Raw genomic sequence first — 27,762 nt, 5'->3', positions numbered from 1 at the left:
TGCGACTGGGTTTGTTAATATGATATTCCTCAACACACTGTAATCCACTGATCACATCCAGTCCGTTTGAAAGTCTCATTCAAAGAAAGTCAGTTCATCAGTCAGTCGGCTATTTCAGGCATCCAAACCCAACTCCTCTCCCTGTGACAGTAAGAGCTGTGTGTGTAAACCCCACTCCCCTGATCTCAAGAGGCGCACTTGCGACTAGAGTTGTCAAAAGTAGCGACTTCGGTACCAAGTCGAAATTGAAATTTAAAAAATGTGACGATAACAGCATTTCCCTATAGCATTTTAAGCGCTGTTGTACGCAGTCTTTAACAACTCTGATTGGCCATTGTGTTCACATGCTCAACTTACACTCACCTAAAGGATTATTAGGAACACCATACTAATACTGTGTTTGACCCCCTTTCGCCTTCAGAACTGCCTTAATTCTACGTGGCATTGATTCAACAAGGTGCTGAAAGCATTCTTTAGAAATGTTGGCCCATATTGATAGGATAGCATCTTGCAGTTGATGGAGATTTGTGGGATGCACATCCAGGGCACGAAGCTCCCGTTCCACCACATCCCAAAGATGCTCTATTGGGTTGAGATCTGGTGACTGTGGGGGCCATTTTAGTACAGTGAACTCACTGTCATGTTCGAGAAACCAATTTGAAATGATTCAAGCTTTGTGACATGGTGCATTATCCTGCTGGAAGTAGCCATCAGAGGATGGGTACATGGTGGTCATAAAGGGATGGACATGGTCAGAAACAATGCTCAGGTAGGCCGTGGCAATTAAACGATGCCCAATTGGCACTAAGGGGCCTAAAGTGTGCCAAGAAAACATCCCCCACACCATTACAGCACCAACACCAGCCTGCACAGTGGTAACAAGGCATGATGGATCCATGTTCTCATTCTGTTTATGCCACATTCTGACTCTACCATCTGAATGTCTCAACAGAAATCGAGACTCATCAGACCAGGCAACATTTTTCCAGTCTTCAACTGTCCAATTTTGGTGACCTCTTGCTAATTGTAGCCTCTTTTCCTATTTGTAGTGGAGATGAGTGGTACCTGGTGGGGTCTTCTGCTGTTGTAGCCCATCCGCCTCAAGTTTGTGTGTGTTGTGGTTTCACAAATGCTTTGCTGCATACCTCGGTTGTAACGAGTGGTTATTTCAGTCAAAGTTGCTCTTCTATCAGCTTGAATCAGTCGGCCCATTCTCCTCTGACCTCTAGCATCAACAAGGCATTTTCGCCCACAGGACTGCCGCATACTGGATGTTTTTCTCTTTTCACACCATTCTTTGTAAACCCTAGAAATGGTTGTGCGTGAAAATCCCAGTAACTGAGCAGATTGTGAAATACTCAGACCGGCCCGTCTGGCACCAACAACCATGCCACGCTCAAAATTGCTTAAATCACCTTTCTTTCCCATTCTGACATTCAGTTTGGAGTTCAGGAGATTGTCTTGACCAGGACCACACCCCTAAATGCATTGAAGCAACTGCCAATGTGATTGGTTGATTAGATAATTGCATTAATGAGAAATTGAACAGGTGTTCCTAATAATCCTTTAGGTGAGTGTATATACCTGTGATTGGATGTTGTGTTCACATGCTAAACATATATGCCTGTGATTGGACATTGTGTTCACATGCTAAACATATATGTCTCTGATTGGCCGTTGTGTTCACGTTCAACATATATGCCTGTGATTGGACATTGTGTTCACATGCTAAACATATATGTCTCTGATTGCCCGTTGTGTTTACATGTTCAACATATATGTCTCTGATTGGCTGTTGTGTTCACATGTTCAACATATATGCCTGTGATTGGACATTGTGTTCACATGCTAAACATATATGTCTCTGATTGGCCGTTGTGTTTACATGTTCAACATATATGTCTCTGATTGGCCGTTGTGTTCACATGTTCAACATATATGTCTCTGATTGGCCGTTGTGTTTACATATTCAACATATATGTCTCTGATTGGCCGTTATGTTCACGTTCAACATATATGCCTGTGATTGGACATTGTGTTCACATGCTAAACATATATGTCTCTGATTGGCCGTTGTGTTTACATGTTCAACATATATGTCTCTGATTGGCCGTTGTGTTCACATGTTCAACATATATGCCTGTGATTGGTCATTGTGTTCACGCGCTCAAGATATATGCCTGTGATTAGTCATTGTGTTCACATGCTCAACATATATACCTGTGATTGGCTTAAATATGAGCGTTTGAAAGCAGCGTCATTCAGCGAATCCCTAATATATCCTATGATAGACGCTGCTTTCAAACACTCCCGTGTGTATTGATACCAGCATACAATATGAACCATCATTGAACTACCTTAAGATGGACTATGATGCTATTTTCTTCTCGAAACTTTGTTGCATTATTTTCCTGTTATCACTATAAAGCTGCTTTGAAACAATCTGTGTTGTAATAAAGCGCTATATAAATAAAGATGACTTGACTATCTGTGTAAGCGCTCGATGAATTAGCGTCAAAGCCAACATGTTTTTGAAGCGTGGATCACTGTAGCCAATCGCAGTCATTTATGTTGAGTGTGTAAAAACCCAGTGGCCAATCAGAGTTTTTAAAGAATCCGCTCAAAATTCTAGCGGAAAATTCTGGTATCGGCACATTTTTTAAATTGTGGGACTGTCACTAGAGGTTGTGGTCTAGCATTCTTGTTAGCGCGTAACATAATAACATTTGGTGCCGTGACCCGGTTGGGAAGGAGGTTTAGGCTGCGTTCCAGTCCACTTTTAGACACGCACTTGCAAACTTCCCTAAGCACTTCCCCTCAGAGGAATCCTGCGGCCATTTTGAAGTGCGTTAAGTGGACGAGGAAAGTTTATATGGACAGTCTACTTTATATGTACACTTCAGGCAGATCCATATACTCCAATGCAACACGATTGTGACGTCAACGCATATTACGTTTAATTTACCCCACCACAAACAACTCTGATATATTAATTATTTTGAAAAAAAATGTAAACAACTTAAACACACCTATATATACATATATAATGCTGCATTAAACAATTTTGTAAGGTAAAAAAATAAATGTGTAAACCTCATTCCCTTGGCCTTAGGAGGCACACTAGAGGCTAGCATCCTTGTTAGCATTTAAGGTTGGCCCAACCAATGCGCATGTACAGTCCTGTACTAAGTGCATGTTTAAGGACACTGACTGTTTCTTTAACGGCAGCTGCAGTGTCACGATGAATTTCCCAAATAGTCGATTGGCTCTTTATTTAGAGGGCCGGAATCAGTTCTCAAAGGAGATTTTGAGATGCAACCAATTCAGAACATTTACATCCAATAGAGTTGTGATGTCCCGTAAAACAGTTGTGACACTTACAGTTTAGAGAAAGTAAAGATCATTTCAAAGAAATTAGCTCAAATTCTGAGAATCTTTTTTATGCAAGCATCATTTAAAATATGTCAAGATATTGCAGTAGTTGTTGTTCTAATGACATTCTTTTTTTGGAGGCTTTTAAAATAAATAATTCAACGACTTGTGTTTCTCCTTTTCTGCTGCTTTTGACATCACAGCTCAGGACAGTCACATGAACGAGATAGCAGAACGAGAAGTTGGACAGTTGTATCAGTGTGTGTATAATCTGCACACATCAGCATGGGGAAACATGATCAGTTTTTCACTACCATAGGGTTTCCCACCTCAGGTTAACAGAAATGTAAAGACAAACCTAAAATCAAAAGAACTAAAATAAAAGGTTTGAACATTGCTTGATATCTCAAGAGTGTCGATCTCAGGGCTTCAGTTCACAGAAGAGTTTGGATGTGACTCAAGTGTGATTTTATTTTTTATTTTTTTTCTTGCAGATCTGTGTGATCGCCTGTGAGTATGTGATCGCCTGTGAGTGTGTGATCGGCTGTAAGTGTGTGATCGCCTGTGAGTGTGTGATCGCCTGTGAGTATGTGATCGCCTGTGAGTGTGTGATCGGCTGTGAGTGTGTGATCGCCTGTGAGTGTGTGATGACCTGTGAGTGTGTGTGAGTGTGTGATCGGCTGTGAGTGTGTGATCGGCTGTGAGTGTGTGATCACCTGTGAGTGTGTGATCGCCCGTGAGTGTGTGACCGACTGTGAGTGTGTGACCGACTGTAAGTGTGTGATCAGCTGTAAGTGTGTGATCGCCTGTGAATGTGTGATCGGCTGTAAGTGTGTGATCGCCTGTGAGTGTGTGATGACCTGTGAGTGTGTGTGAGTGTGTGATCGGCTGTGAGTGTGTGATCGGCTGTGAGTGTGTGATCACCTGTGAGTGTGTGATCGCCCGTGAGTGTGTGACCGACTGTGAGTGTGTGACCGACTGTAAGTGTGTGATCAGCTGTAAGTGTGTGATCGCCTGTGAATGTGTGATCGCCTGTGAGTGTGTGATCGCCTTTGAGTGTGTGATCGCCTGTGAGTGTGTGATCGCCTGTGAGTGTGTGATCGGCTGTAAGTGTGTGATCGCCTGTGAGTGTGTGATCGCCTGTGAGTGTGTGATCGCCTGTGAGTGTGTGATCGGCTGTGAGTGTGTGATCGCCTGTGAGTGTGTGATCGGCTGTCAGTGTCTGATCGCCTGTGAGTGTGTGATCGCCTGTGAGTGTGTGATCGCCTGTGAGTGTGTGATCGGCTGTGAGTGTGTGATCGCCTGTGAGTGTGTGATCGGCTGTGAGTGTGTGATCGGCTGTAAGTGTGTGATCGCCTGTGAATGTGTGATCGCCTGTGAGTGTGTGATCGCCTGTGAGTGTGTTCATTGCCTGTGAGTGTGTGATCGGCTGTGAGTGTGTGATCGCCTGTGAGTGTGTGATCGGCTGTGAGTGTGTGATCGGCTGTAAGTGTGTGATCGCCTGTGAATGTGTGATCGCCTGTGAGTGTGTGATCGCCTGTGAGTGTGTGATCGCCTGTGAGTGTGTGATCGGCTGTGAGTGTGTGATCGCCTGTGAGTGTGTGATCGGCTGTGAGTGTGTGATCGCCTGTGAGTGTGTGATCGCCTGTGAGTGTGTGATCGGCTGTGAGTGTGTGATCGCCTGTGAGTGTGTTCATCGGCTGTGAGTGTGTGATCGCCTGTGAGTTTGTGATCGCCTGTGAGTGTGTGATCGCCTGTGAGTGTGTGATCGCCTGTGAGTGTGTGATCGCCTGTGAGTGTGTGATCGCCTGTGAGTGTGTGATCGGCTGTGAGTGTGTGATCGCCTGTGAGTGTGTGACCGACTGTGACTGTGTGACCGACTGTAAGTGTGTGATCGCGTGTGATCGGCTGTGAGTGTGTCATCGGCTGTGAGTGTGTGATCGCCTGTGAGTGTGTGATCGCCTGTGAGTGTGTGATCGGCTGTGAGTGTGTGATCGCCTGTGAGTGTGTGATCGCCTGTGAGTGTGTGATCGCCTGTGAGTGTGTGATCGCCTGTGAGTGTGTGATCGGCTGTGAGTGTGTGATCGCCTGTGAGTGTGTGATCGGCTGTGAGTGTGTGATCGCCTGTGAGTGTGTGATCGCCTGTGAGTGTGTGATAGCCTGTGAGTGTGTGATCGGCTGTGAGTGTGTGATCGCCTGTGAGTGTGTTCATCGGCTGTGAGTGTGTGATCGCCTGTGAGTGTGTGATCGCCTGTGAGTGTGTGATCGCCTGTGAGTGTGTGATCGCCTGTGAGTGTGTGATCGCCTGTGAGTGTGTGATCGCCTGTGAGTGTGTTCATCGGCTGTGAGTGTGTGATCGGCTGTAAGTGTGTGATCGCCTGTGAGTGTGTGATCGCCTGTGAGTGTGTGATCGCCTGTGAGTGTGTGATCGGCTGTAAGTGTCTGATCGCCTGTGAATGTGTGATCGCCTGTGAGTGTGTGATCGCCTGTGAGTGTGTTCATCGCCTGTGAGTGTGTGATCGGCTGTAAGTGTGTGATCGGCTGTAAGTGTGTGATCGCCTGTGAATGTGTGATCGCCTGTGAGTGTGTGATCGCCTGTGAGTGTGTTCATTGCCTGTGAGTGTGTGATCGGCTGTGAGTGTGTGATCGCCTGTGAGTGTGTGATCGCCTGTGAGTGTTCATCGGCTGTGAGTGTGTGATCGCCTGTAAGTGTGTGATCGCCTGTGAGTGTGTGATCGCCTGTGAATGTGTGATCGCCTGTGAGTGTGTGATCGCCTGTGAGTGTGTTCATCGGCTATGAGTGTGTGTGAGTGTGTGATCGGCTGTGAGTGTGTGATCGGCTGTGAGTGTGTGATCGGCTGTAAGTGTGTGATCGCCTGTGAGTGTGTGATCGCCTGTGAGTGTGTTTATCGGCTGTGAGTGTGTTCATTGGCTGTGAGTGTGTGATCGGCTGTGTGTGTGTTCATCGGCTGTGAGTGTGTGATCGCCTGTGAGTGTGTGATCGGCTGTGAGTGTGTGATCGCCTGTGAGTGTGTGTGTGAGTGTGTGATCGGCTGTGAGTGTGTGATCGGCTGTGAGTGTGTGATCGGCTGTGAGTGTGTGATCGCCTGTGAGTGTGTGATGACCTGTGAGTGTGTGTGAGTGTGTGATCGGCTGTGAGTGTGTGATCGGCTGTGAGTGTGTGATCGGCTGTGAGTGTGTGATCACCTGTGAGTGTGTGATCGCCTGTGAGTGTGTGATCGGCTGTGTGTGTGTTCATCGGCTGTGAGTGTGTGATCGCCTGTGAGTGTGTGATCGGCTGTGAGTGTGTGATCGCCTGTGAGTGTGTGTGTGAGTGTGTGATCGGCTGTGAGTGTGTGATCGGCTGTGAGTGTGTGATCGGCTGTGAGTGTGTGATCGCCTGTGAGTGTGTGATGACCTGTGAGTGTGTGTGAGTGTGTGATCGGCTGTGAGTGTGTGATCGGCTGTGAGTGTGTGATCGGCTGTGAGTGTGTGATCACCTGTGAGTGTGTGATCGCCTGTGAGTGTGTGATCGCCTGTGAGTGTGTGATGACCTGTGAGTGTGTGTGAGTGTGTGATCGGCTGTGAGTGTGTGATCGGCTGTGAGTGTGTGATCACCTGTGAGTGTGTGATCGCCTGTGAGTGTGTGATCGCCTGTGAGTGTGTGATCGGCTGTGAGTGTGTGATCGGCTGAAAGTGTGTGATCGCCTGTGGGTGTGTGATCGGCTGTGAGTGTGTTCATCGGCTTGAGTGTTTGATCGCCTGTGAGTGTGTTCATTGTCTGAGTGAATGCACTGACCCATGACGAACACATCAACCGATACACCACTAATAGAGAGACTGCACACAGTCTGTCGGAAATCTGTTCTGTTCTGTTCTGTCTTGAGAGTTTGATTTAATGAGGTAGGAAGTGGAGAGAGATGGAGACCGAGAGAGAGAGCGAGATGGAGAGAGAGAGAGAGAGAGACAGAGAGATGGAGAGAGAGAGAGAGAGAGAGATGGAGAGAGAGTGTGTGTGAGAGAGAGAGAGAGAGAGAGAGAGAGAGAGAGAGAGAGATGGAGAGAGAGACAGAGAGAGAGAGAGAGAGACAGAGAGATGGAGAGAGAGAGAGAGAGATGGAGAGAGAGACAGAGAGAGAGAGAGAGAGAGAGAGAGAGAGAGAGTGTGAGAGAGAGAGAGATGGAGAACGAGAGTGAGAGTGAGAGACGGGGGCGGCGAGCGCTCTCTTCTGATTCAGCACTTTTCTTTTTCTGGCTTATTGGTGGAAGTTTCCAGAACAGAAATGTCTTCATACGCAATCGACTCGACCGAGATCATTCTCTCTTCTCGTTTCTGTTACTCAGAGAGAAAGAGCAGACAGAGAGATAAAGGGCATGAGAAAGATAGACAAACATCAGGCTGTTCCTCTAAAGACCAGAACAAGAGAGACCAAAATGAGACAATATAGCTGTGGAATAATATAAACCTTTATAATAAAGCTTTTATAACATAGAGTGTTTCAAAAGCAGCTTTACAGAGATAACAGGAAAATAATGCAACAAAGTTTGTTTCCAGAAGAAAATAGCGTCACAGTCCAGCTTAAGCAAGTTCAGTGATGGTTCATTTTTGTTGTAAAACAAAACAAAAAAATACTAATTTATATATATATATATATATATATATATATATATATATACAGCCGCTCTGGAGAAAAGCGTGATGTCATCGTCCAGCTCAGTTCAGTTCTCATATAATCGTGTCAATGCAGGAGATCAATAATATTGTTGAATATTAAATTGAATGTCCCCAACTCCAAACTCCAGCCAGCCAAAACCATGATCAAGGGAAAACCAGTGGGATTAATGGGTTTATAAGAATCCAGTTTAAACATCTGATGTGTGAATGGGAATATTGATCCATGAACACGAACCGTTTATTTCAATGACACTACATGTTTATGAGGATTATTGGAGTGTGTTTTGTCAGATGCTTTACTATAAGTGTACCTTTCTTAGAACACAGTCAATGCTGTGAGATTTCCATCGATGTGAAGATAATGATAAGCACATCCAGAGACACGGTTTCACTTCTCCACATCCATCAACAGGGGGCAGAAGTGACCCGTGAACCACTGCAGATCTGCTCATATCCTCATGATCTGGTATATTCAGTGGGATATCAGGAATACTGTTGGTCTATAGGCTGTTTTCCTTAAGCAGGAGTACGTCTGTGCCAGAACTGTGGCTCGCTCATCTTGTGTTGGTCTCCACTACTCGGCATCTATAACCGTCAATATCTACGTTACCATGTCCAGTAGTGGGTAACACTTTATTTTACAGCATGATAAGTGTATTTACCATAGTAATAACAGTAAATGATGCATAATTACATTCAACTAACCCTCAACCAAACCCTAATCCTACAGTACATGTAGTTAATTAATATTACTCAGTACTTAAAAATATAATTATACTGTAACAATGACACCTTAAAATAAAGTGTAACCCAGTAAGCAATTGCTTCCACTATGATGTTTATATCAGCAAAACTCGGCATGAAACGTTAGTTGCACTCTTCTTTTCTCCTCTATTGTTCTGTATATCTGAGTGATACGCTTCTGGGACAAGAATAAATGTGGGCGGGGCTTAATTGTGTCTGTGAGGATTTGATTGGATGGTTGTGGTTTGCTATTGGCTGATCTCATGTGATTGACAGGTTATAGCCCCGCCCACGTCATCAGAGAAGAGAAGAGCTTATTCTGATTCAAGATTATTAACACAATATTGATGTGCTCCTTTAAATCAGTTCGAATAAATACTGCAATATTACATATAATTTTTTTTTTTTTTAAACAAGAATTGTCCAATTTGATTTCATGGTGACTTTAACCTGCAGCACAAAAGTCCAATTGAAATGCAACTTGTTGCTGCTGTTCTGGACCATCCGTAAACACGTGATATCCGTGTTATGTAACGGGACAGCAATAACACACATTGAGCAGAGTGCATGAAGTGGCATTAAAGCATTTAAAATACTCCATGTGTTTTATTGTAGTTATGGGTTCTCCGATTACGAGCATAATCACATTTACAATCTCAGTGTTCGGCATGGATACAAACACTCCCGATAATATTGTGCCATGAGTAAAAATAATTAACGCTTAATGTATGCTTAATATGAAATAGAGTCATGTATTTGCTATAGCAATACAAACAAATAAATAACTAAAATAATAAATGACTAGTTATAAATAATATATTGTTTATGTCTAGTCATTTATTATTTTAGTTATTTATCTAGTTATAGACATAAACAAGTTATTTATGTCTATTGTTTATGTATTTTTGTCTAGTTATGAAAGAAAAGGGCATAATAAAAAAAGAGCCATATACTATACAAACGTAATTTCCCAGAGAACTTTATTTTAAAAAAGAAATTAGAAACCATGGAGTAAATTCAAATTTCTTTTAAGTATTTAGATGTCAGTCATAGACTTAAGTTCTTAGAATAAATTAATTTCTGAGTTACTTGATTTCAAACATGTTCTTTCAAAATGAAACATTAAGTTAAGCCAAAATAATAATCATTTCAAGTCAGTTTAACATGATGCAATAGTGTTTGAAAATGAAACATGACACAATGGTGTTAAATCAAAATGAATTGTTTAAACAAAGTCAACAGCATAAAAAGAAAAACATTTTTGAGTGTATACATGAGTAATTGCATTTTAAGTGTGCATGTAAACCAGCCGTTGCGTCACACATGCTAATAATATTGAAATGGCATGAAGTCCTGCAGAAAGTGTTGAGTGTGATGGGAATCGACTTGGCAAGCCTCTCAGAACAGGAAGACTTCCCGTCGTGGTTAGAGTCGAGTCCGACGCTTTCACAATCTCTTTAGTCACTCGCTGTCCTTTTCCTGCGCTGTAATTACTTCCAGAGAAACAGGAGAACGGCCACTGAGAGTCAAGCGAATGCGAGAAATCACGGAGAATACACTCTTATTGCAGCATATATACAGATGTTATCTGATTTATAATGCACTTTCTGTCAGATAATGGCGTTAGTTCCTGCACAGTCATGGATGAGTGGAAGATCAGTGAATGGAGGTGAAGCCGAGATTTCTGCTGATTGTTGATTTCTTGAACGCCGCTCGAGTTTTTGTCAGTGCTGAGTTTGCATAAAAACACGCTTGGAGTTTTCCATTGGTTTTAATCCAAGTAAAAATCTAAACGTTAAGCTACAGACGAAATACGCCGGGCTTCAACGTCACCATCATCAAGCTTCAACGACGCATTCAGTCTTTATTTTAAAACAAGTTTGAGTTTAGAAGAGTTTGCAAGAGCATGATTATGAACACAGCGAGGCTGTGAACTCGACTAGTGAGAACATGACGATGTCAATCTCTGTCGACCCATTTAGACACTTGTTAGCAAACGCCTTTTCCAAGACACGTAAAAGCTTTTAAAAACACATGGGTTTTTTCTGACGACGTCCGAAAAAATTGAGAATATCTCGACCTTGTGTTCACCACAGACCTTATTTCAGACATTTAACCAAAACCACATAAAAAAAAAAACAAAAAAAACACTGACTTTGAGACGATGGCCTAGAAAAATACATGCACCTAAATATTAATACACCTGCAGCACTATAAGCTTTGTGAACACTGTTTCAGCTTATCGGAAACAGCATTTATGGGAAAGTTTGTATCCGATTTTGTTGCTGGTTTGAAATATGTTATTTGTAATGCGAGTTTGCCAATTAGTTTTTGAGATTTCAGGATTTCAGGTCTTGAAGTGTAAATTGGTTGTCTGTAGACGTCGCAAATATGGCCGCCGATCGAACTGACTTCCTATGAACGGGACTTTGCTTACAGGTGTTGACAGTCTCAACTAATCACAAACTTACGGCAAAAGTGATGACCAATCAGCTTTCAAACAGACAATATATGAAGATGCACATCATGAACATGCAAAAAGCTCCAAAAGTTAATTTACCTCTGAATCCCTTCCCTTAAAACTAAACTGACGAGAAATGGCATAATTACTCACTCTACTTCCACAATGTGGCATTTTTTTCAAGTGAAACAGGAAAATCAAGAGGGATCAATGATGTCAGACACAAATGAAATACGTTTCAGAGGTGGAACAAGACTTTTTTTGGAATAACATGTATGAATCGTTCACTATGAGGCCATCCTGAGAAAGTCTTCATTTGACTCATGTTGAGATGTTCATGTCTTCGGTAGAGTTTCTCCTGCAGATTCAGTTTCATGAATTCTCACACTTGCTCGGTTCCAGTCAGACGCTGTGAAGTGAATCTCGCACTTACTCATGTTGTTTCCGGATGCTCTGCACACCATGCCCAAGGTTTCAGACATCCGTTCGAGAGATGCAAAAGCATTCATTTCTCTGCGAGATCTTAGTCAAGTTTGTCTGTCAAACTTTAGCTCTTTGTGCATGTCCTTCTGAATCGTTGCTGTTTTGTCTTCTACAGTAAAAAGATTTTGAAGTATATTCGGTTTCAAGCGCCTGGTTTGTTTGTTTGTTTCTTTGTTGAGGGTTGTGCCGGATTTGTCAGTGTGCGGTGAGCACTGAAACTCTCTTGAGCGTCTCTGACAGTAAGTGACGTGGGCGAGAGATGGCCTGGATCTGGCAGAACTTTCCTCCCACAGGGTCTGATGAAGACCTCACCAGAGGAAAGAAAGACACACACTTTATCATCTCAGCTGGTTCTCCCAGTCCGGAATACACTTTTAAACGGAGATTTAAGTGCTCATTCACACTCTTAAATCAAAGGTTGCAAGAGGAGCGTTTGCCATAGAAGAACCATTGGTTCCCCAAAGAACCTTTTTTGATCAGAAAAACTTTTAAGAAATATTTTGGACTATATTGGAAATGCAGAAAATCGTTTGCTATAGAATCACTTAAAAACTCTCCAGTGATGATTATGTCAAAATATAACCAACACCATCGATATCACCTTTTTTTTCAGCATCTGGCAGTTATAACTTAGATACAAATGCCAAACAAAATCTAATGTTAACAGTTTAAGGGTCACGAGCCCAACTAAAGCAAACACTGATCACCATAATGGTGGCTTTAAAAAATCAATTTTCAAAACACCACTTTAGTTGGCTGAACTTATTGGATGTAGTTTAGAAAACTTAACTTTAGTTGGCCGAACCCAACAAGCTATGTTTAGTCAAAAGAAAATATTTAATTGACACAACATTCTATTTCAAGTTCAGTCTACATGTAGGGGTAGTCAGCACAAAACAAAAATTTGGTTTCCGCAACTTAAATTGGGCCAACTAAAAATGTTAGGTGCAACGGGTCCCTAGAAATGTTTATGTTGGAGAGGCATTTTATTTTTTTACAGTGCAGTGAGCAGTTCTTCAGTTTAGTTTATTTCTGAAGCACATTTAACTACAGCAACAAGGCTGACCAAAGTGCTGTACAATATAAAATGAAACACTATTATATAACAGGAAACAGAAAAGAACAAAACAAGAAATTGCTATGTATTAAAAGCCAACGGAAAGAGATATGGGTTTCACTTTATTTTGATGGTCCCTTTAACACATTCTGTCGTCTGTAAGTAACATTGCACATACATGTCTACTAACTCTCATTAGAGTATTAGTAGAGTATTACTAGATTGGTAGGGTTAGAATAAGTTGACATATACTTTAGTTGCTAAGTTACTTATAGTCAGTAGAGTGTATGTTGGAGGACCATCACAATAAAGAGTTTGCAGATATGAAGCAGATATACCACTAATACTCTAATGAGAGTTAGTTGACATGTAGTTGCAAAGTTACTTATAGTCAACAGGATGTTCAAAAGGGACCATCAAAATAAAGTGTTACAGAGATATGTTTATGGCTAGATTTGAATGCAGATAATATAGTTTCATAAAGCAAGTTCGTTTGTAGTAAGTTTCGATCTTCAGACCTTAGGCTTCGTGAGGGATTATAGTGTAGTAAATTAGACAGACAGCTCGGCGTTTGATTATGTAGAGATAATAAACAAGTAATAGGATTTTAAACTCAATTCTATAATTAACTGGCAGCCGATGTAAATCTTTCAGAAGGGGAGTGATTTCTCGGATAGAAGCGGCTTCATTTTAGCAAGCAATTTTCTTAAAAGAACCATTTTTTTTCTTAGTGTGAAGAACATTTTAATAATCTTGTTTTTTTGGAAATGTTTCATGGATGTTCAAGGTTCTTATGGAACCATTAATGCCATAAAATAACCTTTATTTTTAAGAGTGCTTTGTAACATACAGTGCCGAGGTTTTTTTGTTGTTGTTGCACATAATCCCAAATGTCAGAAATCTCCTCACATCCATTTTATTATTGCTTGCATTTATCTAATTGTATAACTCCTACTGGCTACCAACTAAAGACAAAAAAAGAAGACCAATCAGCTTTCAAACAGTCAGCATATGAAGAGTCACATCATGGACATGCAAAAAGCTCATGCAGTTTCTCTGAATCTCTTCCAGTAGCATTGCACTGCCTTCCACTCTCTCTCGTAAGGGAGGATTTATTTCATTACTCATATTGGCTCATTTTAATGTTTTATTTTAGCAGAAACATCTGAGATGCAGCTTAAACAGGAAATATTCTCAGAATATGTGACGAGGTTTTGCCACAGTTATAAGTTATGAACAAACGTTCTTCCAGTAACAATAGAAGGTTTGTTCATATCTGCTCTTTAATGCTCTCAAAACGTTAGCACAAAAAAATTATATATACGTCATTCGTGGAGCATTTTTTTCTTTTTCTGAAATGTTTGCAAAATGATAAAAACTGAATGTTTCCTTAATGTTCACATTACCGAAATTTAACGTTTTGAATGTTCTGAGAACATTCAGAAATAACATTTTCATTTTATGGGAACGTTAGCAAAACCTTCTAAGAACCTATTTTTGTTAGCTTGGTACATGATGCTAATGCTATATTAGTTCAAACACCCCACAGTTATGTAAAATTAACATTTAGTTTTATTAAATATAGTATACAAAATAAAGCATTTCACACATTGTCATCATCATTACATTCATCTCTAGAGTTCCTGAGTTTGTTAGCATTCAGACACGGCTCTGCTTCACAACAAACGCACAACACAAGTGTGTGTGTGTGTGTGTGTGTGTGTGAAGAGATGCTCACATACATTCACACATTCAGCTTTTTGAGTTCTTTAACGCACAGTGGTTATACAGACTTAACCAAGGCACTTAGTACACTAGTTAAGTGTTGATGTGTAGGTCAAAGTTCATGTTATCTCTGCGATGTACCTAAACATCGCGAGGCTAATACAGTACAGTCAAATCACCTTCATCAGGTCTGACGCTGCGCACACGTAGTGTTTTACACACATTATGTACAGTATAAAAAATATATATAAATATAACAAGTCTTTAAAATTTTAAACACATATAAATATATTTAAATTATAAATAGTGCTTTAGGAGCATTGCCTGTCCGTTGAGGCCCAAGACCGAGTCTCCAAATGTCTTTGCATATTATGGGCTTTTGTTGTAGAGGAAAACCTGCCAAATTTGGCAGAATGCATAAGAATATTGATGCTAAGATGCTAAAGTGCCCGTCTTTTTGATAGCTGAAGGCATCGCCAAATAAGCCAAGATAGTTTGCGGACATTAGTGGAGTCAAAACGGAGCGAGTATGAAAACAGTCCTGAGTGCATCGAATACGGTCTGAAATCAGTTGGGTCACGTATGATTTACTGCTTGTACTCCGTCCACGAGGAACATCCCAAATCCAGAGTTGTTGACCTGCAGCCTCCAGTCGCCTAGTGAGCCCTGGATCTCGGATTTAGCCATCAGCCGTTTCCCGTTTTCCGTGAAAGTGACGACATGCCAACAGGTCTGGCTGATCGGATCAGTCCCGCTCTCTTCCGGTAGCGAGACGGTACAGGAGAGCACCTTGCTGTTCAGGTGGTTGTAAAAGCTGACGGTGAATTGGCCAGGCGAACAGATTCCATTGCAGGAGAGACTGAGTTGGACGTACAGAAAGTAGCTTCCACTATTCTTCACATCCAGTGCTTTCTGACTTTTGTCGTAGCTGTAGAGAGAGCCGATGGTGTGAGCCTTTCCATAAGCGATACCTTCCCACGCCATGTTTTCACTTGTCAGTTCACCTGCAGGGCAAAGACAAAGAGACTTTTACAATACAATACAGTTTATTCATGCAGCACATTTAAAAACAACCAAAGTTAACCAAAGTGCTGTACAAGAAAAACACACACACAAAAAACAAGAATTTCAAACAATAAAACTCAAGCTGTAAAGTACGTGGAACGCATGAAAGTAAAATCATTAAAACAGCAAGTGAAGATTAAATATTAAATGAAGAAAATAAATGCTTTTAAAACAAAATAAAATTCCTTTTGTTTAGTAGTCTATCCATACTGGGTTTGAGTCTACACTTTTGTGCATTATTTGAGAACAGTGTCTGAAATATACAATGGTAAGAACTTACTTTTAATGGGTCTCAGGAATGCAAAATTCTGCATCTAAAAAGAAAGAAGACAGAAAAAAACACACATTAGAAACATGTTCAACAACTTTGGCAGACCTGCAGAGACGAGAAGAAATCATGTGCTGAATCATCACCCACTGGAGTCAGTAAATCTCCCGGACACGTGTCTAGAGCTGGCCAGTCGCTCGGTTAATCTAGGGCACTGCTGAGGGATGCTAGCTGTAACTTTCCTGAAGCTCTTCTTCTTCCCATATATCAATCCGGTCATGTAAAATACAGACTGGCTGTAAAGGGATCTTGAGATGCTACACGATTCTCTTTTAGACTAAAATGTTGCTCTTAAATGTTGTATCAGGTTCTTCAGATCAGTGTCCTGGTTTATTTAAACCATCTTTTAACTTCTTACTTCAACCATCCACCACTTTCTAAAGAATTACGCTAATTTATTTACAGAAAACTTCCATTCGACTGCTGCACAATTAGTTCTGTTTAAGTTAATAACTAATGATCTTTGCAACAGAAGTGAATCAAAACTAACTTTAGCTGGACAATAACTTTATTCTAGATCTGCTGTAAAGCCAAAACAATCTATGTTACTTTAATTTCCTATTACCACTGTAAAGCTGCTTTGAAACAGTCCATATTGTTAAAAGCGCTATAAAAATGAACGTGACTTGACTAGTATAATCAGATGGGCCAATGTACTTTGAATAACACATGCATTGGGTCCAAACAAACATGCTTATTGGTACATATTCAACAAACATAATAACATACCATGACATAATAAATAAGAGTATAAGGTAACACTTTACCACAAGGTTCATTAGTTAACTACCTAAGTGAACAATACTTCTTCAGCATTTATTAATTTTTAAACATTTACTAATATGTCATTTAAATCAAAGGTAGAATTTGTTAACATTAGTTAATGCACACTGAACTAACATGAACAATCAATGAGCAGCTGTATTTTTACGAACTAACATTAACAAAGGTTAATAAATACTGTGACAAATGTTTTGCTCATGGTTAGTTCATGTTAGTTAATACATTAATGATCTTTATTGCAAAGTGTTATCGAATCTACATCAAATAATATAGGGCTAATGGTAAAACATGCTTGTAATGTTATTATTATTATTATTATTACTGTAAGGTAAAACCTTAAAAACATGCTCGACAAACATTTAAAGTCATTTTTGTAAGGTGCAACCTCACCTTATATGCGTTTCCGGTGTCGGCGAAATTGGCGATCCGCGAGCCCGTCGAAGCCTCAGATTCGGACTCTCGTGGTTTTCTCCCGTTTATCTCGTTCTCGATGTGTTTGGCGAACCAGAGCGCGCCCGCGAGCGCGACGGCGAACATGACGAAGAGCGCGATCACGGACACGATGAGGAAGGTGTCCAGACACCGGCCCCGGGACCGGGACTGGCTCTCGACATCTGTGGACGCGGTCATCTCTAGAAACTAGCGGTGTGAGAACACTATAATCCACAGCAGATGCAACTGAACTGATGTAGTATAGTACATCATAACATGAGCTTTAAATACTCGAGTGCTGGAGGAGGAACCAACGAGTTTCCCTCCACCCACAGACAGAGAGAGAGAGAGACAGAGAGAGAGAGAGAGACTCGAGAAAACCCGACCAACTTTCCGCTCCTTTCGCTCTTGCGCAAGCAGGTGGAAAGCGGGAGGAATATGAAGTGTGAATTTCTGTGACTGGCTCCATATTCCGCTAGCTTATTTCATGGAATATCATCCTACATGAATCCCTTCATTAGCATCTCACACTATATCACACTCTTTGTGTAAATGTTTTAGGCTAGTATTTATGCTGTTGTTTCCACTTGCACCGCGACCCCGACTGACCCATTCAGACATTGTGCTGCTTGGAATCAGTCATCAATTTGTACTATTTTTCAAATAGCCTAAAAATAAATTAAAGATATTCACTCATAAAGTCAAAATTAACAATTCTTCTTTTTAATGGAATAGTGCAGTTTTTGTTAAATCATGTATCCATCCGTGCACATATTATTTGCCGCCCTACATTTGTTCTGGTTCGAGAAGCCGTTTCACGGATATATGTCACAATAGGGAAGAAAATGGCAAAAAATAAATCAAGTAGGCTAAATGTAATACGTTCAATTTGAAACGGGGAAATATGGCAACCATGTGAGTAGTTTGCATCATTGGAAATTACTTTTGGTCGTTTAACATACATAAAGCTGCTTAGATCTTACCTCAGACTCTCTTCACTGTTGCAATAGTCCAGGGCTGCCAACGTTTGAGTTTGGCTTGGAGTCACTTTTATGGACAATATAGGGGCTACATAATTTATTTTTTTAATAATGTAAATTTTTCTAATAACTTATTTACATATCATTTATTCTGTAAACATACAGGGAAACCTGTCAGCTGGTATTATTATTATTATTAAATGTTTAAGTTAACAATTCATTCTTATTAATATAGTGCAGTTTTAATAATAATTCTACATTTATAAAATTGTAATGATATAAGAGTAAAAATATAATGTTTAATATAGTGCATACTTGATTTTGCCCGTGAGGAACTGACTGGATGGTTGTGGTTTGCTGTTGGCTGATCTTGTGAGTGACAGGTCACCCCGCCCACGTCATAAGAAAAGAGATGCTGCAAATAGTCGGGGAGGTTATTTTGATTCGAGATTATAAGGAACATGAATTTAACAGAATAATATGTGCACAGATAAATCCTTTACAAAAAATTCTTCAATATCCCATGTCCATTTTGTTGCACTGAAAGTCCCTCTCATCTAGAGTTAAGCCCCGCCTTCTTTGATTTGATTGGCCATCTCAGACGTTGATGGCAGAGCAGCCAATAAATGATGTTGAAAATATGTCCACAATGGCCACATATGAACTAGTTTTTAACCTTGTACGAAGATTCGATGAACGTCTTTATCGGACGTACAGAACACGTCAAAAAAAGACGTCATAAAAACTTTAATTCTGGCTCCTCAGTGGATGTCTTTTCAACGTCCGACTTTTGTGACAAAGAAGTTGAAAAGACGTCTTTTGGACATCATGTTGTTTATGGCGCTTTTCCACTGCATGGTACGGCTCGGTACGGCTCAGTACGGTTCGGCTCAGCGCGGCACGGTTCGGCTCGCTTCGCTTTTCCACTGCGTGGTACGCCTCGGCTCGGCACGGTTCGGCTCGGTTCGCTTTTCCACTGCGTGGTACGCCTCGGCTCGGCGCGGCACGGCTCGGTTCGCTTCAGCTCGGTTGCTTTTCCACTGCAGTTAGTACCGCTTCAAAGTGCGTGGGATTATGACTGATCATTATAGTTCATCCGCTCCTCGGCAACTAACAAGAGGAACGTCTGCGCTTCTCGTCCACTGACCACGATTCAGCCCTTTCTTTTTTGGAAGTTTTTTTTCTTCAAGCAAGTAGTTTTTAAACATTGGAGGCTGTTACTGGCTATTTAAATCTAGCGGGTTTGATGTCTCGCAAATACAATGACGCTGGTAGTGATGATTCTGTCTGTCCGACCAATCAGTGATCTACAGTGCTTCCACGTCACATTTTAGTATCGGTACGGTACGCTTGGAACCTCAACAGAGGTGGTACCATTTAAAGCGAGCCGTACCGTAATGTACCATGCAGTGGAAAAGCGCCACAAGTGAGCCGTGCCGAGTCGTACCGTACCATGCAGTGGAAAAGCACCAAAGCGTGCCGTACCGAACCGAACCGTACCGTACCATGCAGTGGAAAAGCGCCATTAGTGGGCAGTCTATCTAATGTTGGTCCAACAATAGATTTGAAATATTTTTGTAGTTTTGGCCAGATTACTAGTTTTGAATGAGTGATCTGAAAGGTTTTCAGACCGAAATGAACGGGCGGATCCGTGGCGGATGAGCTGCTTTATCACCAGATACGGATAGTGTCTGCCGCGGATCTAGTCTGGATCCGCAATCCTTATCTGTTCCGGATCCGTTGCGCTGTGCAAGTGGACTCCGTTCCGGACCTTGTGATACCTCAGCGGCAGATCCGTTCCGGAGTCAGTTTGCTATCACTATTCATATATGAATAGTGATTCATTTGTGGAACATGTAGGCCTATTTCTTCAAAAACAAGTATATCTTTTTGAAAAATGGGTGCATTTGAGCAGATAGTGTCCAGGATGCACGTTTTTATCACCACAACATTCCCAAACTTCCATTTGTGAGTTTTTATGTGTGCTGATTTTCTTTTCCCACATAGGCCTACTGAAGTTGCTCAAGTTTATAAACATCAAAGATTCCTTTCACATAGTTTTATAAAAATAGACGTGTGTGCCTGGAAGAGGCGGGGGATGTCACTGTTGATGTCACCTGTGTGCAAACCTGTGCATCTGAGTGTAGAGGAAGTGATGTCATAACCACAGGTGTTGCACCAGCACAGTGAGAGTCACTTTCTCAGATCCTTTGTTTACTTCTTTTTTGGAAGTTTTTTTTCTTCAAGCAAGTAGTTTTTAAACATTGGAGGCTGTTACTGGCTATTTAAATCTAGCGGGTTTGATGTCTCGCAAATACAATGACGCTGGTAGTGATGATTCTGTCTGTCCGACCAATCAGTGATCTACAGTGCTTCCACGTCACATTTTAGTATCGGTACGGTACGCTTGGAACCTCAACAGAGGTGGTACCATTTAAAGCGAGCCGTACCGTAATGTACCATGCAGTGGAAAAGCGCCACAAGTGAGCCGTGCCGAGTCGTACCGTACCATGCAGTGGAAAAGCACCAAAGCGTGCCGTACCGAACCGAACCGTACCGTACCATGCAGTGGAAAAGCGCCATTAGTGGGCAGTCTATCTAATGTTGGTCCAACAATAGATTTGAAATATTTTTGTAGTTTTGGCCAGATTACTAGTTTTGAATGAGTGATCTGAAAGGTTTTCAGACCGAAATGAACGGGCGGATCCGTGGCGGATGAGCTGATTTATCAGCGGATACGGATAGGGTCTGCCGCGGATCTAGTATGGATCCGCAATCCTTATCTGTTCCGGATCCGTTGCGCTGTGCAAGTGGACTCCGTTCCGGACCTTGTGATACCTCAGCGGCAGATCCGTTCCGGAGTCAGTTTGCTATCTGGGTATGAATAGTTATTCATTTGTTGAACATGTAGGCCTATTTCTTCAAAAACAAGTATATCTTTTTGAAAAATGGGTGCATTTGAGCAGATAGTGTCCAGGATGCACGTTTTTATCACCACAACATTCCCAAACTTCCATTTGTGAGTTTTTATGTGAGCTGATTTTCTTTTCCCACATAGGCCTACTGAAGTTGCTCAAGTTTATAAACATCAAAGATTCCTTTCACATAGTTTTATAAAAATAGACGTGTGTGCCTGGAAGAGGCGGGGGATGTCACTGTTGATGTCACCTGTGTGCAAACCTGTGCATCTGAGTGTAGAGGAAGTGATGTCATAACCACAGGTGTTGCACCAGCACAGTGAGAGTCACTTTCTCAGATCCTTTGTTTACTTCCCATATGACATCACTGAACCGTTGCACGATATGCGTTATCTTAACTTCGCATCTCTAAGTGTGTGTTTGCAATCCGAAGCAGTGTGAAAATGTGTGTGTGTGTGTGTGTTTGTGTGTGTGTGTGTGTGTGTGTGCTTCTGTAATCACATGAGGGCTTTACTCTCTTTGATTTCTGCCAGCTTCCCCATTGAAAGTGACTCTGAAGCGCTTCCTGAATGTGAACGGGTCTTTTTTGTTTTATTTTCCAGACCCGTGATCAGATTGTAATTTGGGGAAACGTAAACAAGACACATTTTGGAAATCCCAGCTCTAAAAACAAAACAAGCTTCCATCAGTGACTGTGAATTGTAGTTTACATGCTTCTCTTGGAAGTAGGAAACCCTACACTTACACTGTAAAAAAAAAGAGTATTTTTTGACATAAAACTCTTTGATTACATTTTACAGTATTTCAGTTTTCCAACTTCAAATGCACGTTTAATTCACAGTGTCACTTGGAGTTTCTTTGTAATTGTGAAATGCACCTGCAATTTCTGAGTGAAAATTGTTTCTACATATAATTTTTTTTCAGTGTTTTTGAAAAATATTCAGAAAAGTGTTTCTGATTAATGTCTGTGCTTCCAATTATAGCTTATTTTCAAGCATTACATGAAATTGACTTTCTCGTTCCTGGAACACTAAAGGCCGACAGGTTGTCCTGTATCTCTTCAGATGTGTTTCGGTCAGTCAGGGAAAGTCTGTGTTTCACCTAAAGGTCACACACACACTGCCGAGCACTTACGTCATGTGAACTTTGGGTTTCCATAAAGCTTCGTTCCTAAATGTGGAAGTTACGGTTTCACAAAAACAGACTTGAGTTTGAGTTCCTGTTTATCTGACAGTCATCACAGAGTCTCCAGATTGGGATAACTTTTAATAAATGTAGACAGTGATGAAATGAAATGAAAATTGGTACAATTAAAGATCATGTCCTAAGCACATACTGTTTGAATGGAGATTGAATGGAGATGTTGCAGATTTTGGGCATTTCAGTGGACGAGTTGAGGCAGGTTAGTGGCGTGTGGGTGGAAAATATTCCACACTTACTGCTGCTATTTTTAACTCGATCATCTGACTAACTCAGCATAAGACAAAACTTAATTACTGGCAGATTTATCCTATATATGAAGTCATGTGTCATGCCAGCTAATCAGAGCATGCAAGATGAGGTCTGCTTGTGCTGAAAAGGGAGTGAATCTGTCTGGAAATAACTCCTGGATTGCACAACGGTGTATTTTATGATGAAATCGCTCCCGGCACAACTGAATGGACACTTTTAGGTAACACTTTATATTACGACCCGCAAAAAACTGCTTAAGTAAACCGAAATTACGGTGTACGTTTCTGTAATTATAGTGTACCTCCGTGCAGGTATAAGGGAACAATATGTTAAGTTTTGGGTAATAAAGGGGTACAACCACATTTACAAGCAAATTATTTATAATGTAATTATTTTAAAACAAACAGGTACCTATTCTGTTAATATATTCCAGGCAAAAATTGGATGTCTGTTGTATATAAAAGTTTTTATCACATTTCTGGCTAAATATTCTTGTGCAATGTAGTTAGAGGGTAATTTTGACATCTGTGGGTTTTAAATTAAACATGTATAATTATAAATTATACATTAAACATATATATATATATATATATATATATGGCTGTATGTATGCACAGTATGATAAAAATTGAATTTATTGGTTTTTCTTACTAAACTACTTAACGTTAAGCCAAAAAAAACAGTTTCTGCTATGATTTTATTTTAGAACGTACCATGTAGTACTTAGTACTTACCGTATCACATTGTATTGCAATGACACTTAAATGTCAGGGCAAATATACTGTGAAATTAAAACGTTTTTTTTGTTTTGTTTTCTTAATAAGAGTACCTTTCTCTGTAAGTACTGTGCAAATAGTGTTGTTTCGTATTGTTACATAGTAAGTAGTGTTTGTTACCCGTTTCAACTGTGTATTTACAGGGTAAGTGTAACTCCTGCGGGCTGTAAATTAAAGTGGCGCTTGTTACCCCCTTGTTGTAAAATCAACTGTGGCAGGTAACACTGTAAAATCACTGGCCAACTTATTATGTTTACTCACTTTGCTGGGGAAGTTCTTGTCAAACTAATTTTTCTCAGATTTAGCGCAAATACTGAACATCACGATACATTAAATACAGCGTATTGCAGAATCTGCTCATATCTGGCTTACTTGAACACACTATAAATAATGACGTGCTTGTTCATTTGCATTGAAGCAATAGCGAAGATTAAAAAGCATTTGGTTAACAGAAAAGACATTGTTATTTTCCAACATCTTGACCATTTTGATGTTCATGTAAGACTAGAAAACTAGTTAAGGAACGAAATTAACATATTGAACTCCCCCTCATGCACTCTCGAGACGAAGGCCTCACCTCCCTCATCCTAATCTACATTTCTCCCCCTCATTCTTCAGAGATTACCCAAACTCATCCAAGAATCTAAATGGCTTAATGTGAACGATTATCATCGAGTATTATACACGTTTAGTATCATTCGAAACGTCTCAGTGCGACTGGTACAAATGTCTCATTTCAAAAATAAGTAAAACAAAAGGTAATAAGGTTTTTAAGAGTTTAGAGATAACATGCACACAAAGGAGGGTGGGATGGTCAAGCCCTCCTGTTATCAAAAGGTGTTACCTCTGAATGCAAATATCCACTGTCTATATAATGAAATGCAGCGAGAGCTCGCGGCTTTTTTTCTGTATCTCAGATCAGCCGTGAGGTCGAGAGCCGAGTCTCTCGGCCTCACGCATTTCTAATGTCCGGTAAACATTTTTCCTATTTGTTCTAGCATTTGATGTTTTGCATTGATTATCTTTGAATTGATTATGAAATTGTAATGATACATTGACATAATATATTGTTATTTGATTATTCTAATTGACTTTGTCATTGTTTTCATTCAAGAGTTTAAAAGAATAGTAAAACATTCGCTCACATTTAATTGTGCACAGATATCATTAAAACCTTTCCTATTTATGGAGTCAGATGAAATAACGAGTTAATACATATGACAAAATGTATTGAATTTAACCAAAAATACTTTCCCGCGAGATAAGACAGTAACACGCAGAGAACTTCACCCGTTGATCAGAAGACCCTCATTGGCCTGAGCGAGCGCGGCCTTACAATCATGTCCAAATGTCCACCTAAAATACATGTTTAGTGATGAGGATGAAAGAGGAACACTGTTAGACCTTACCAGTTTTTTTTTTAGAGTAAAATACTGTTGCCAGTAATTTACTGTTAATTGTACAGTTCTTTACTGTAATTTACAGTATGTTACTGTAAAAATGTACTAAAACTAGATTTAACTAATTTCACTTACAGAAACTGACTTCCTTAAATTAACTAAAATTTATAATGCATTAATAACGTGAGCAAAGTATTACTGTGAACTTATTTCATTTGATACGACAAAAAAAAAAACGTTTGTAAATAAAGAGATTTGTGGGTGTTTCTTTTTAATCTTACACTGTTAACCCTTTCAACCTGCTGGGAGTTTTAAACTATCCTGGAACCCAGCATGCATTGCGACATTAAACTTTTGATTGTCACTATTGTTGAGATTCATATGATGATTGTTGATGTCTGTGTGTGTCTAAGTCAAGCAGAAGTTAAAAATGTTTTAATGCACTATATGATTACAATATTCTTCAGAAGACATGATTACAGAAATATTGATTTCATCTTGTAGATTCACAGATATATGCTAAATATGAAATACCCATAAATACAAATAATATATACAGAAAAGATCTGAAAATCAGACATGTCCAGGATGATTGTGACATCATCACAAAAGACAAAAATATCATCTTCCTCTTGACTTTTTCTTGCCACAAAAATGGGCTTTTTAAACTCACTGTTACAGCAGTCAGAGAGAGATAAATGGTAAGAAGTTCAGGGACAAGAGACCAACTAAAGCAAATACTGATCGCCATTATGATGACAACAAACTTTATTATTAAATAAATCTCTGTTAATTCTCAACAAGAACTTTTGTACATGTATGAAAGAAATAATCGTAAACTGGTTTGTAAACTGTTTTCACACTCAGTGTTGCTGGAAGTCAGTTGCAGTTTTTGTGTTTCTCTTTTTCAGTTCTTGTTTCTCTGTCCTTCAGTGATTCTGCTTATCAGGTGTTCATCAGTGTCTAAATTCACTCACTTCTTTTCATTCAGGTCGAACATATTATTGAACTAATGTAGGGAATAGTGAATGAGTGTATAGGGTGTGATTGTGAAAACAGCCTCTGAGTTTCGACTTTGAGAGCTGTTAATTCACAGTATATTCCTGTAGGCTAGTTTTTATATATATATATTTTTGACCGGAAATCTTTACAATTGTTTTTTTCTTCATCAGCATAGTTTTTCACTGTAGTGTTTTAACAAGTTATTACAACTACTATTGTAGAGTAGCATGTTATGGGTAGTAATTACACATATAATTTTATTTAGGTTGTAAAGGTCCTTGCTCACTGAGTTTGAAATTTTCATATACGTTTTTTCGTATTCCTTATTTGGTGGCTCTGAATTGTCAGAACACTTCTCAAAATGCTACAGATGCGAAAAAAGCAGAAAATTGAGCCCGGTCTAAATTTTTTTATGATGGACAAAAGTTTTGCAGGAAGTGTGTAAATGTGATTGTCACAACGTGAGGTTGTATTTTTTTTTTTTTACGTGCGAAAAGACGTTGAGACCTCACGTTGTGTCAATCACGTTTACACACTGCCTTTCGTCCGTCATAAAAAAAAATCCCATAAACACTGAAGAACATCGACAACATTCATATAAGTGACTATGGCCCAATAAGGAGTCCAACAGAAGAGGAGTATGTATGTAAGGGATAATGTACATCCAGCTTGTAGACTTGGAATTAAGCCTTTTTTCCCCATTAATTTTTGATTCACAGGACCGGACACCAGTTATCTTGCCAAGAGAAATCTTCATTCTTCACACGTGCACTCAAAAAAATTATGTGTTGGCTTTACTAAACTTTTGTATGTAAAAAGGTTCCACTGGTTCCACATAACTGGGTTTCGTTAAACAAACATACTTTGTTCATGTAACTTCAACATCATGGAAGTCATTTTAAGCGACCCAATTAAAGTCTGAGCTGAGTGTTAAATGAACACTGAAGCAGTGTTAAAGTTAATGAGATAATTAAGTGAATAATTGAGTGATGATTGAGCATTATTGAAGACACCTGATGTTAACAAGCAGAATCACTGAAGGAGAAAACCGAAATTTCAGGTCACCATTATGGTGATCAGTGTTTGTTTTAGTTGGGCTCTTGACCCCCACATTATTAACTTTATATTTTGTCTGGCTGCTGTATCTGAGTTATAACAGCCAGATAATCAAATAGAAAATGTGATCTGTAGATGTTGGTTGTGTTTTAACATAATCATTATATCACAGTCATTTGACCTGAATCACTGAACTCATACAGAAGCCAAATTCTGAGTTAAGTTTACCTTATGGATTATAGCAGCACTACCGTTGTAGAGCATACCCTTTTTTTAGCCTTTTCAAAGAAATCCAAATTATCAACAAAAAAAAAAAGTATAGGGGGAAACTTGAGAAGATGTTGTATTTGTGTCAGGTCTATGTGTTCCCGGTGTCAGGTTTTGTCACAGCAGTCTTATGGAGAAAGACGACCCAAATGCAGAATGACCAAGGGATGGAATTTTATTAAGACACAATAGGGATGGTAAAAAGTGTGGATAATCCAAACAGTAGGACAGGTCAACAGGTGACAGGGGAAGACAGAAGAGATCCGACCCAGGCAGGGCGATGCTGGAGAATCGAGGAGATGGAGAAGCACCAGGTACATGACTGGAGATCAGGCGGTAGCTTGAGGAACCAGAGGCTGGAAACTTTGAGCTGCAACCAAAGCTGTATCGGTCACACTGCCAGGATGGAGGACAGGAACAGAGACAACAACACAAGAGAGAACAACAAGAAAAAAAGCAAAATAGAAATAAAAACTGACTCAGCATAGCAACTACAGAAAAGAAATAAACGAATGTAACTGAAAATAAAAAAATATATTACCAAAATAAAAACTAGGAATAAATAACTGAAGCTACAAACAGAGAAAAGCCAAATCAAAAATAGAAACCAAAAATTAAGGCTTGAGAAACCTTGAGTAAAAGACAGGAACTAGACTAAAGCAAATTCAAAAGAATAAAATGCAAAAACTAGAACTGGCAGGAAACTAGGGATGGCTGACGCGAAACTGACGCTCCGAAGCTTTTCGAGATCCCGAAGCGCAGATGTTTCGAAACACTGATCCGAAG

The 27,762-nt window shown here is 40.1% G+C and overlaps 1 protein-coding gene across 1 annotated transcript; it reads right to left on the bottom strand.

Annotated features, from left to right (window-relative positions):
* Positions 1-14,341: 14,341 nt before the first annotated feature.
* LOC143706564 (uncharacterized) lies at positions 14,342-17,413 on the bottom strand. Its single transcript, XM_077198586.1, has 3 exons — positions 17,084-17,413; positions 15,863-15,896; positions 14,342-15,521 (listed from the first exon to the last, which is right to left on the bottom strand). The coding sequence occupies exons 1-3, from the start codon at positions 17,321-17,323 to the stop codon at positions 15,094-15,096; spliced, it is 702 nt and encodes a 233-aa protein (XP_077054701.1). The 5' UTR covers positions 17,324-17,413; the 3' UTR covers positions 14,342-15,093.
* Positions 17,414-27,762: the final 10,349 nt, after the last annotated feature.

The sequence above is a fragment of the Siphateles boraxobius genome, unplaced genomic scaffold (assembly GCF_051911475.1).
Source record: "Siphateles boraxobius isolate OS27281-9 unplaced genomic scaffold, OSU_SipBor_1 111, whole genome shotgun sequence".
Taxonomy (NCBI): Eukaryota; Metazoa; Chordata; class Actinopteri; order Cypriniformes; family Leuciscidae; genus Siphateles; species Siphateles boraxobius.
Note: the sequence above shows the minus strand (reverse complement) of the source record. Positions and strands in the feature narration are given on the sequence as shown.

Excerpts from the sequence above, each read along its gene's own strand:
- LOC143706564 (XM_077198586.1), bottom strand. The coding sequence starts at position 17,323 with ATGACCGCGTCCACAGATGTCGAGAGCCAGTCCCGGTCCCGGGGCCGG. Across the intron at positions 15,897-17,083 it reads ACACCGGAAACGCATATAAG|ATGCAGAATTTTGCATTCCT; the intron begins GTGAGGTTGCAC and ends CTTTCTTTTTAG. Across the intron at positions 15,522-15,862 it reads ATTCCTGAGACCCATTAAAA|GTGAACTGACAAGTGAAAAC; the intron begins GTAAGTTCTTAC and ends TTTGCCCTGCAG.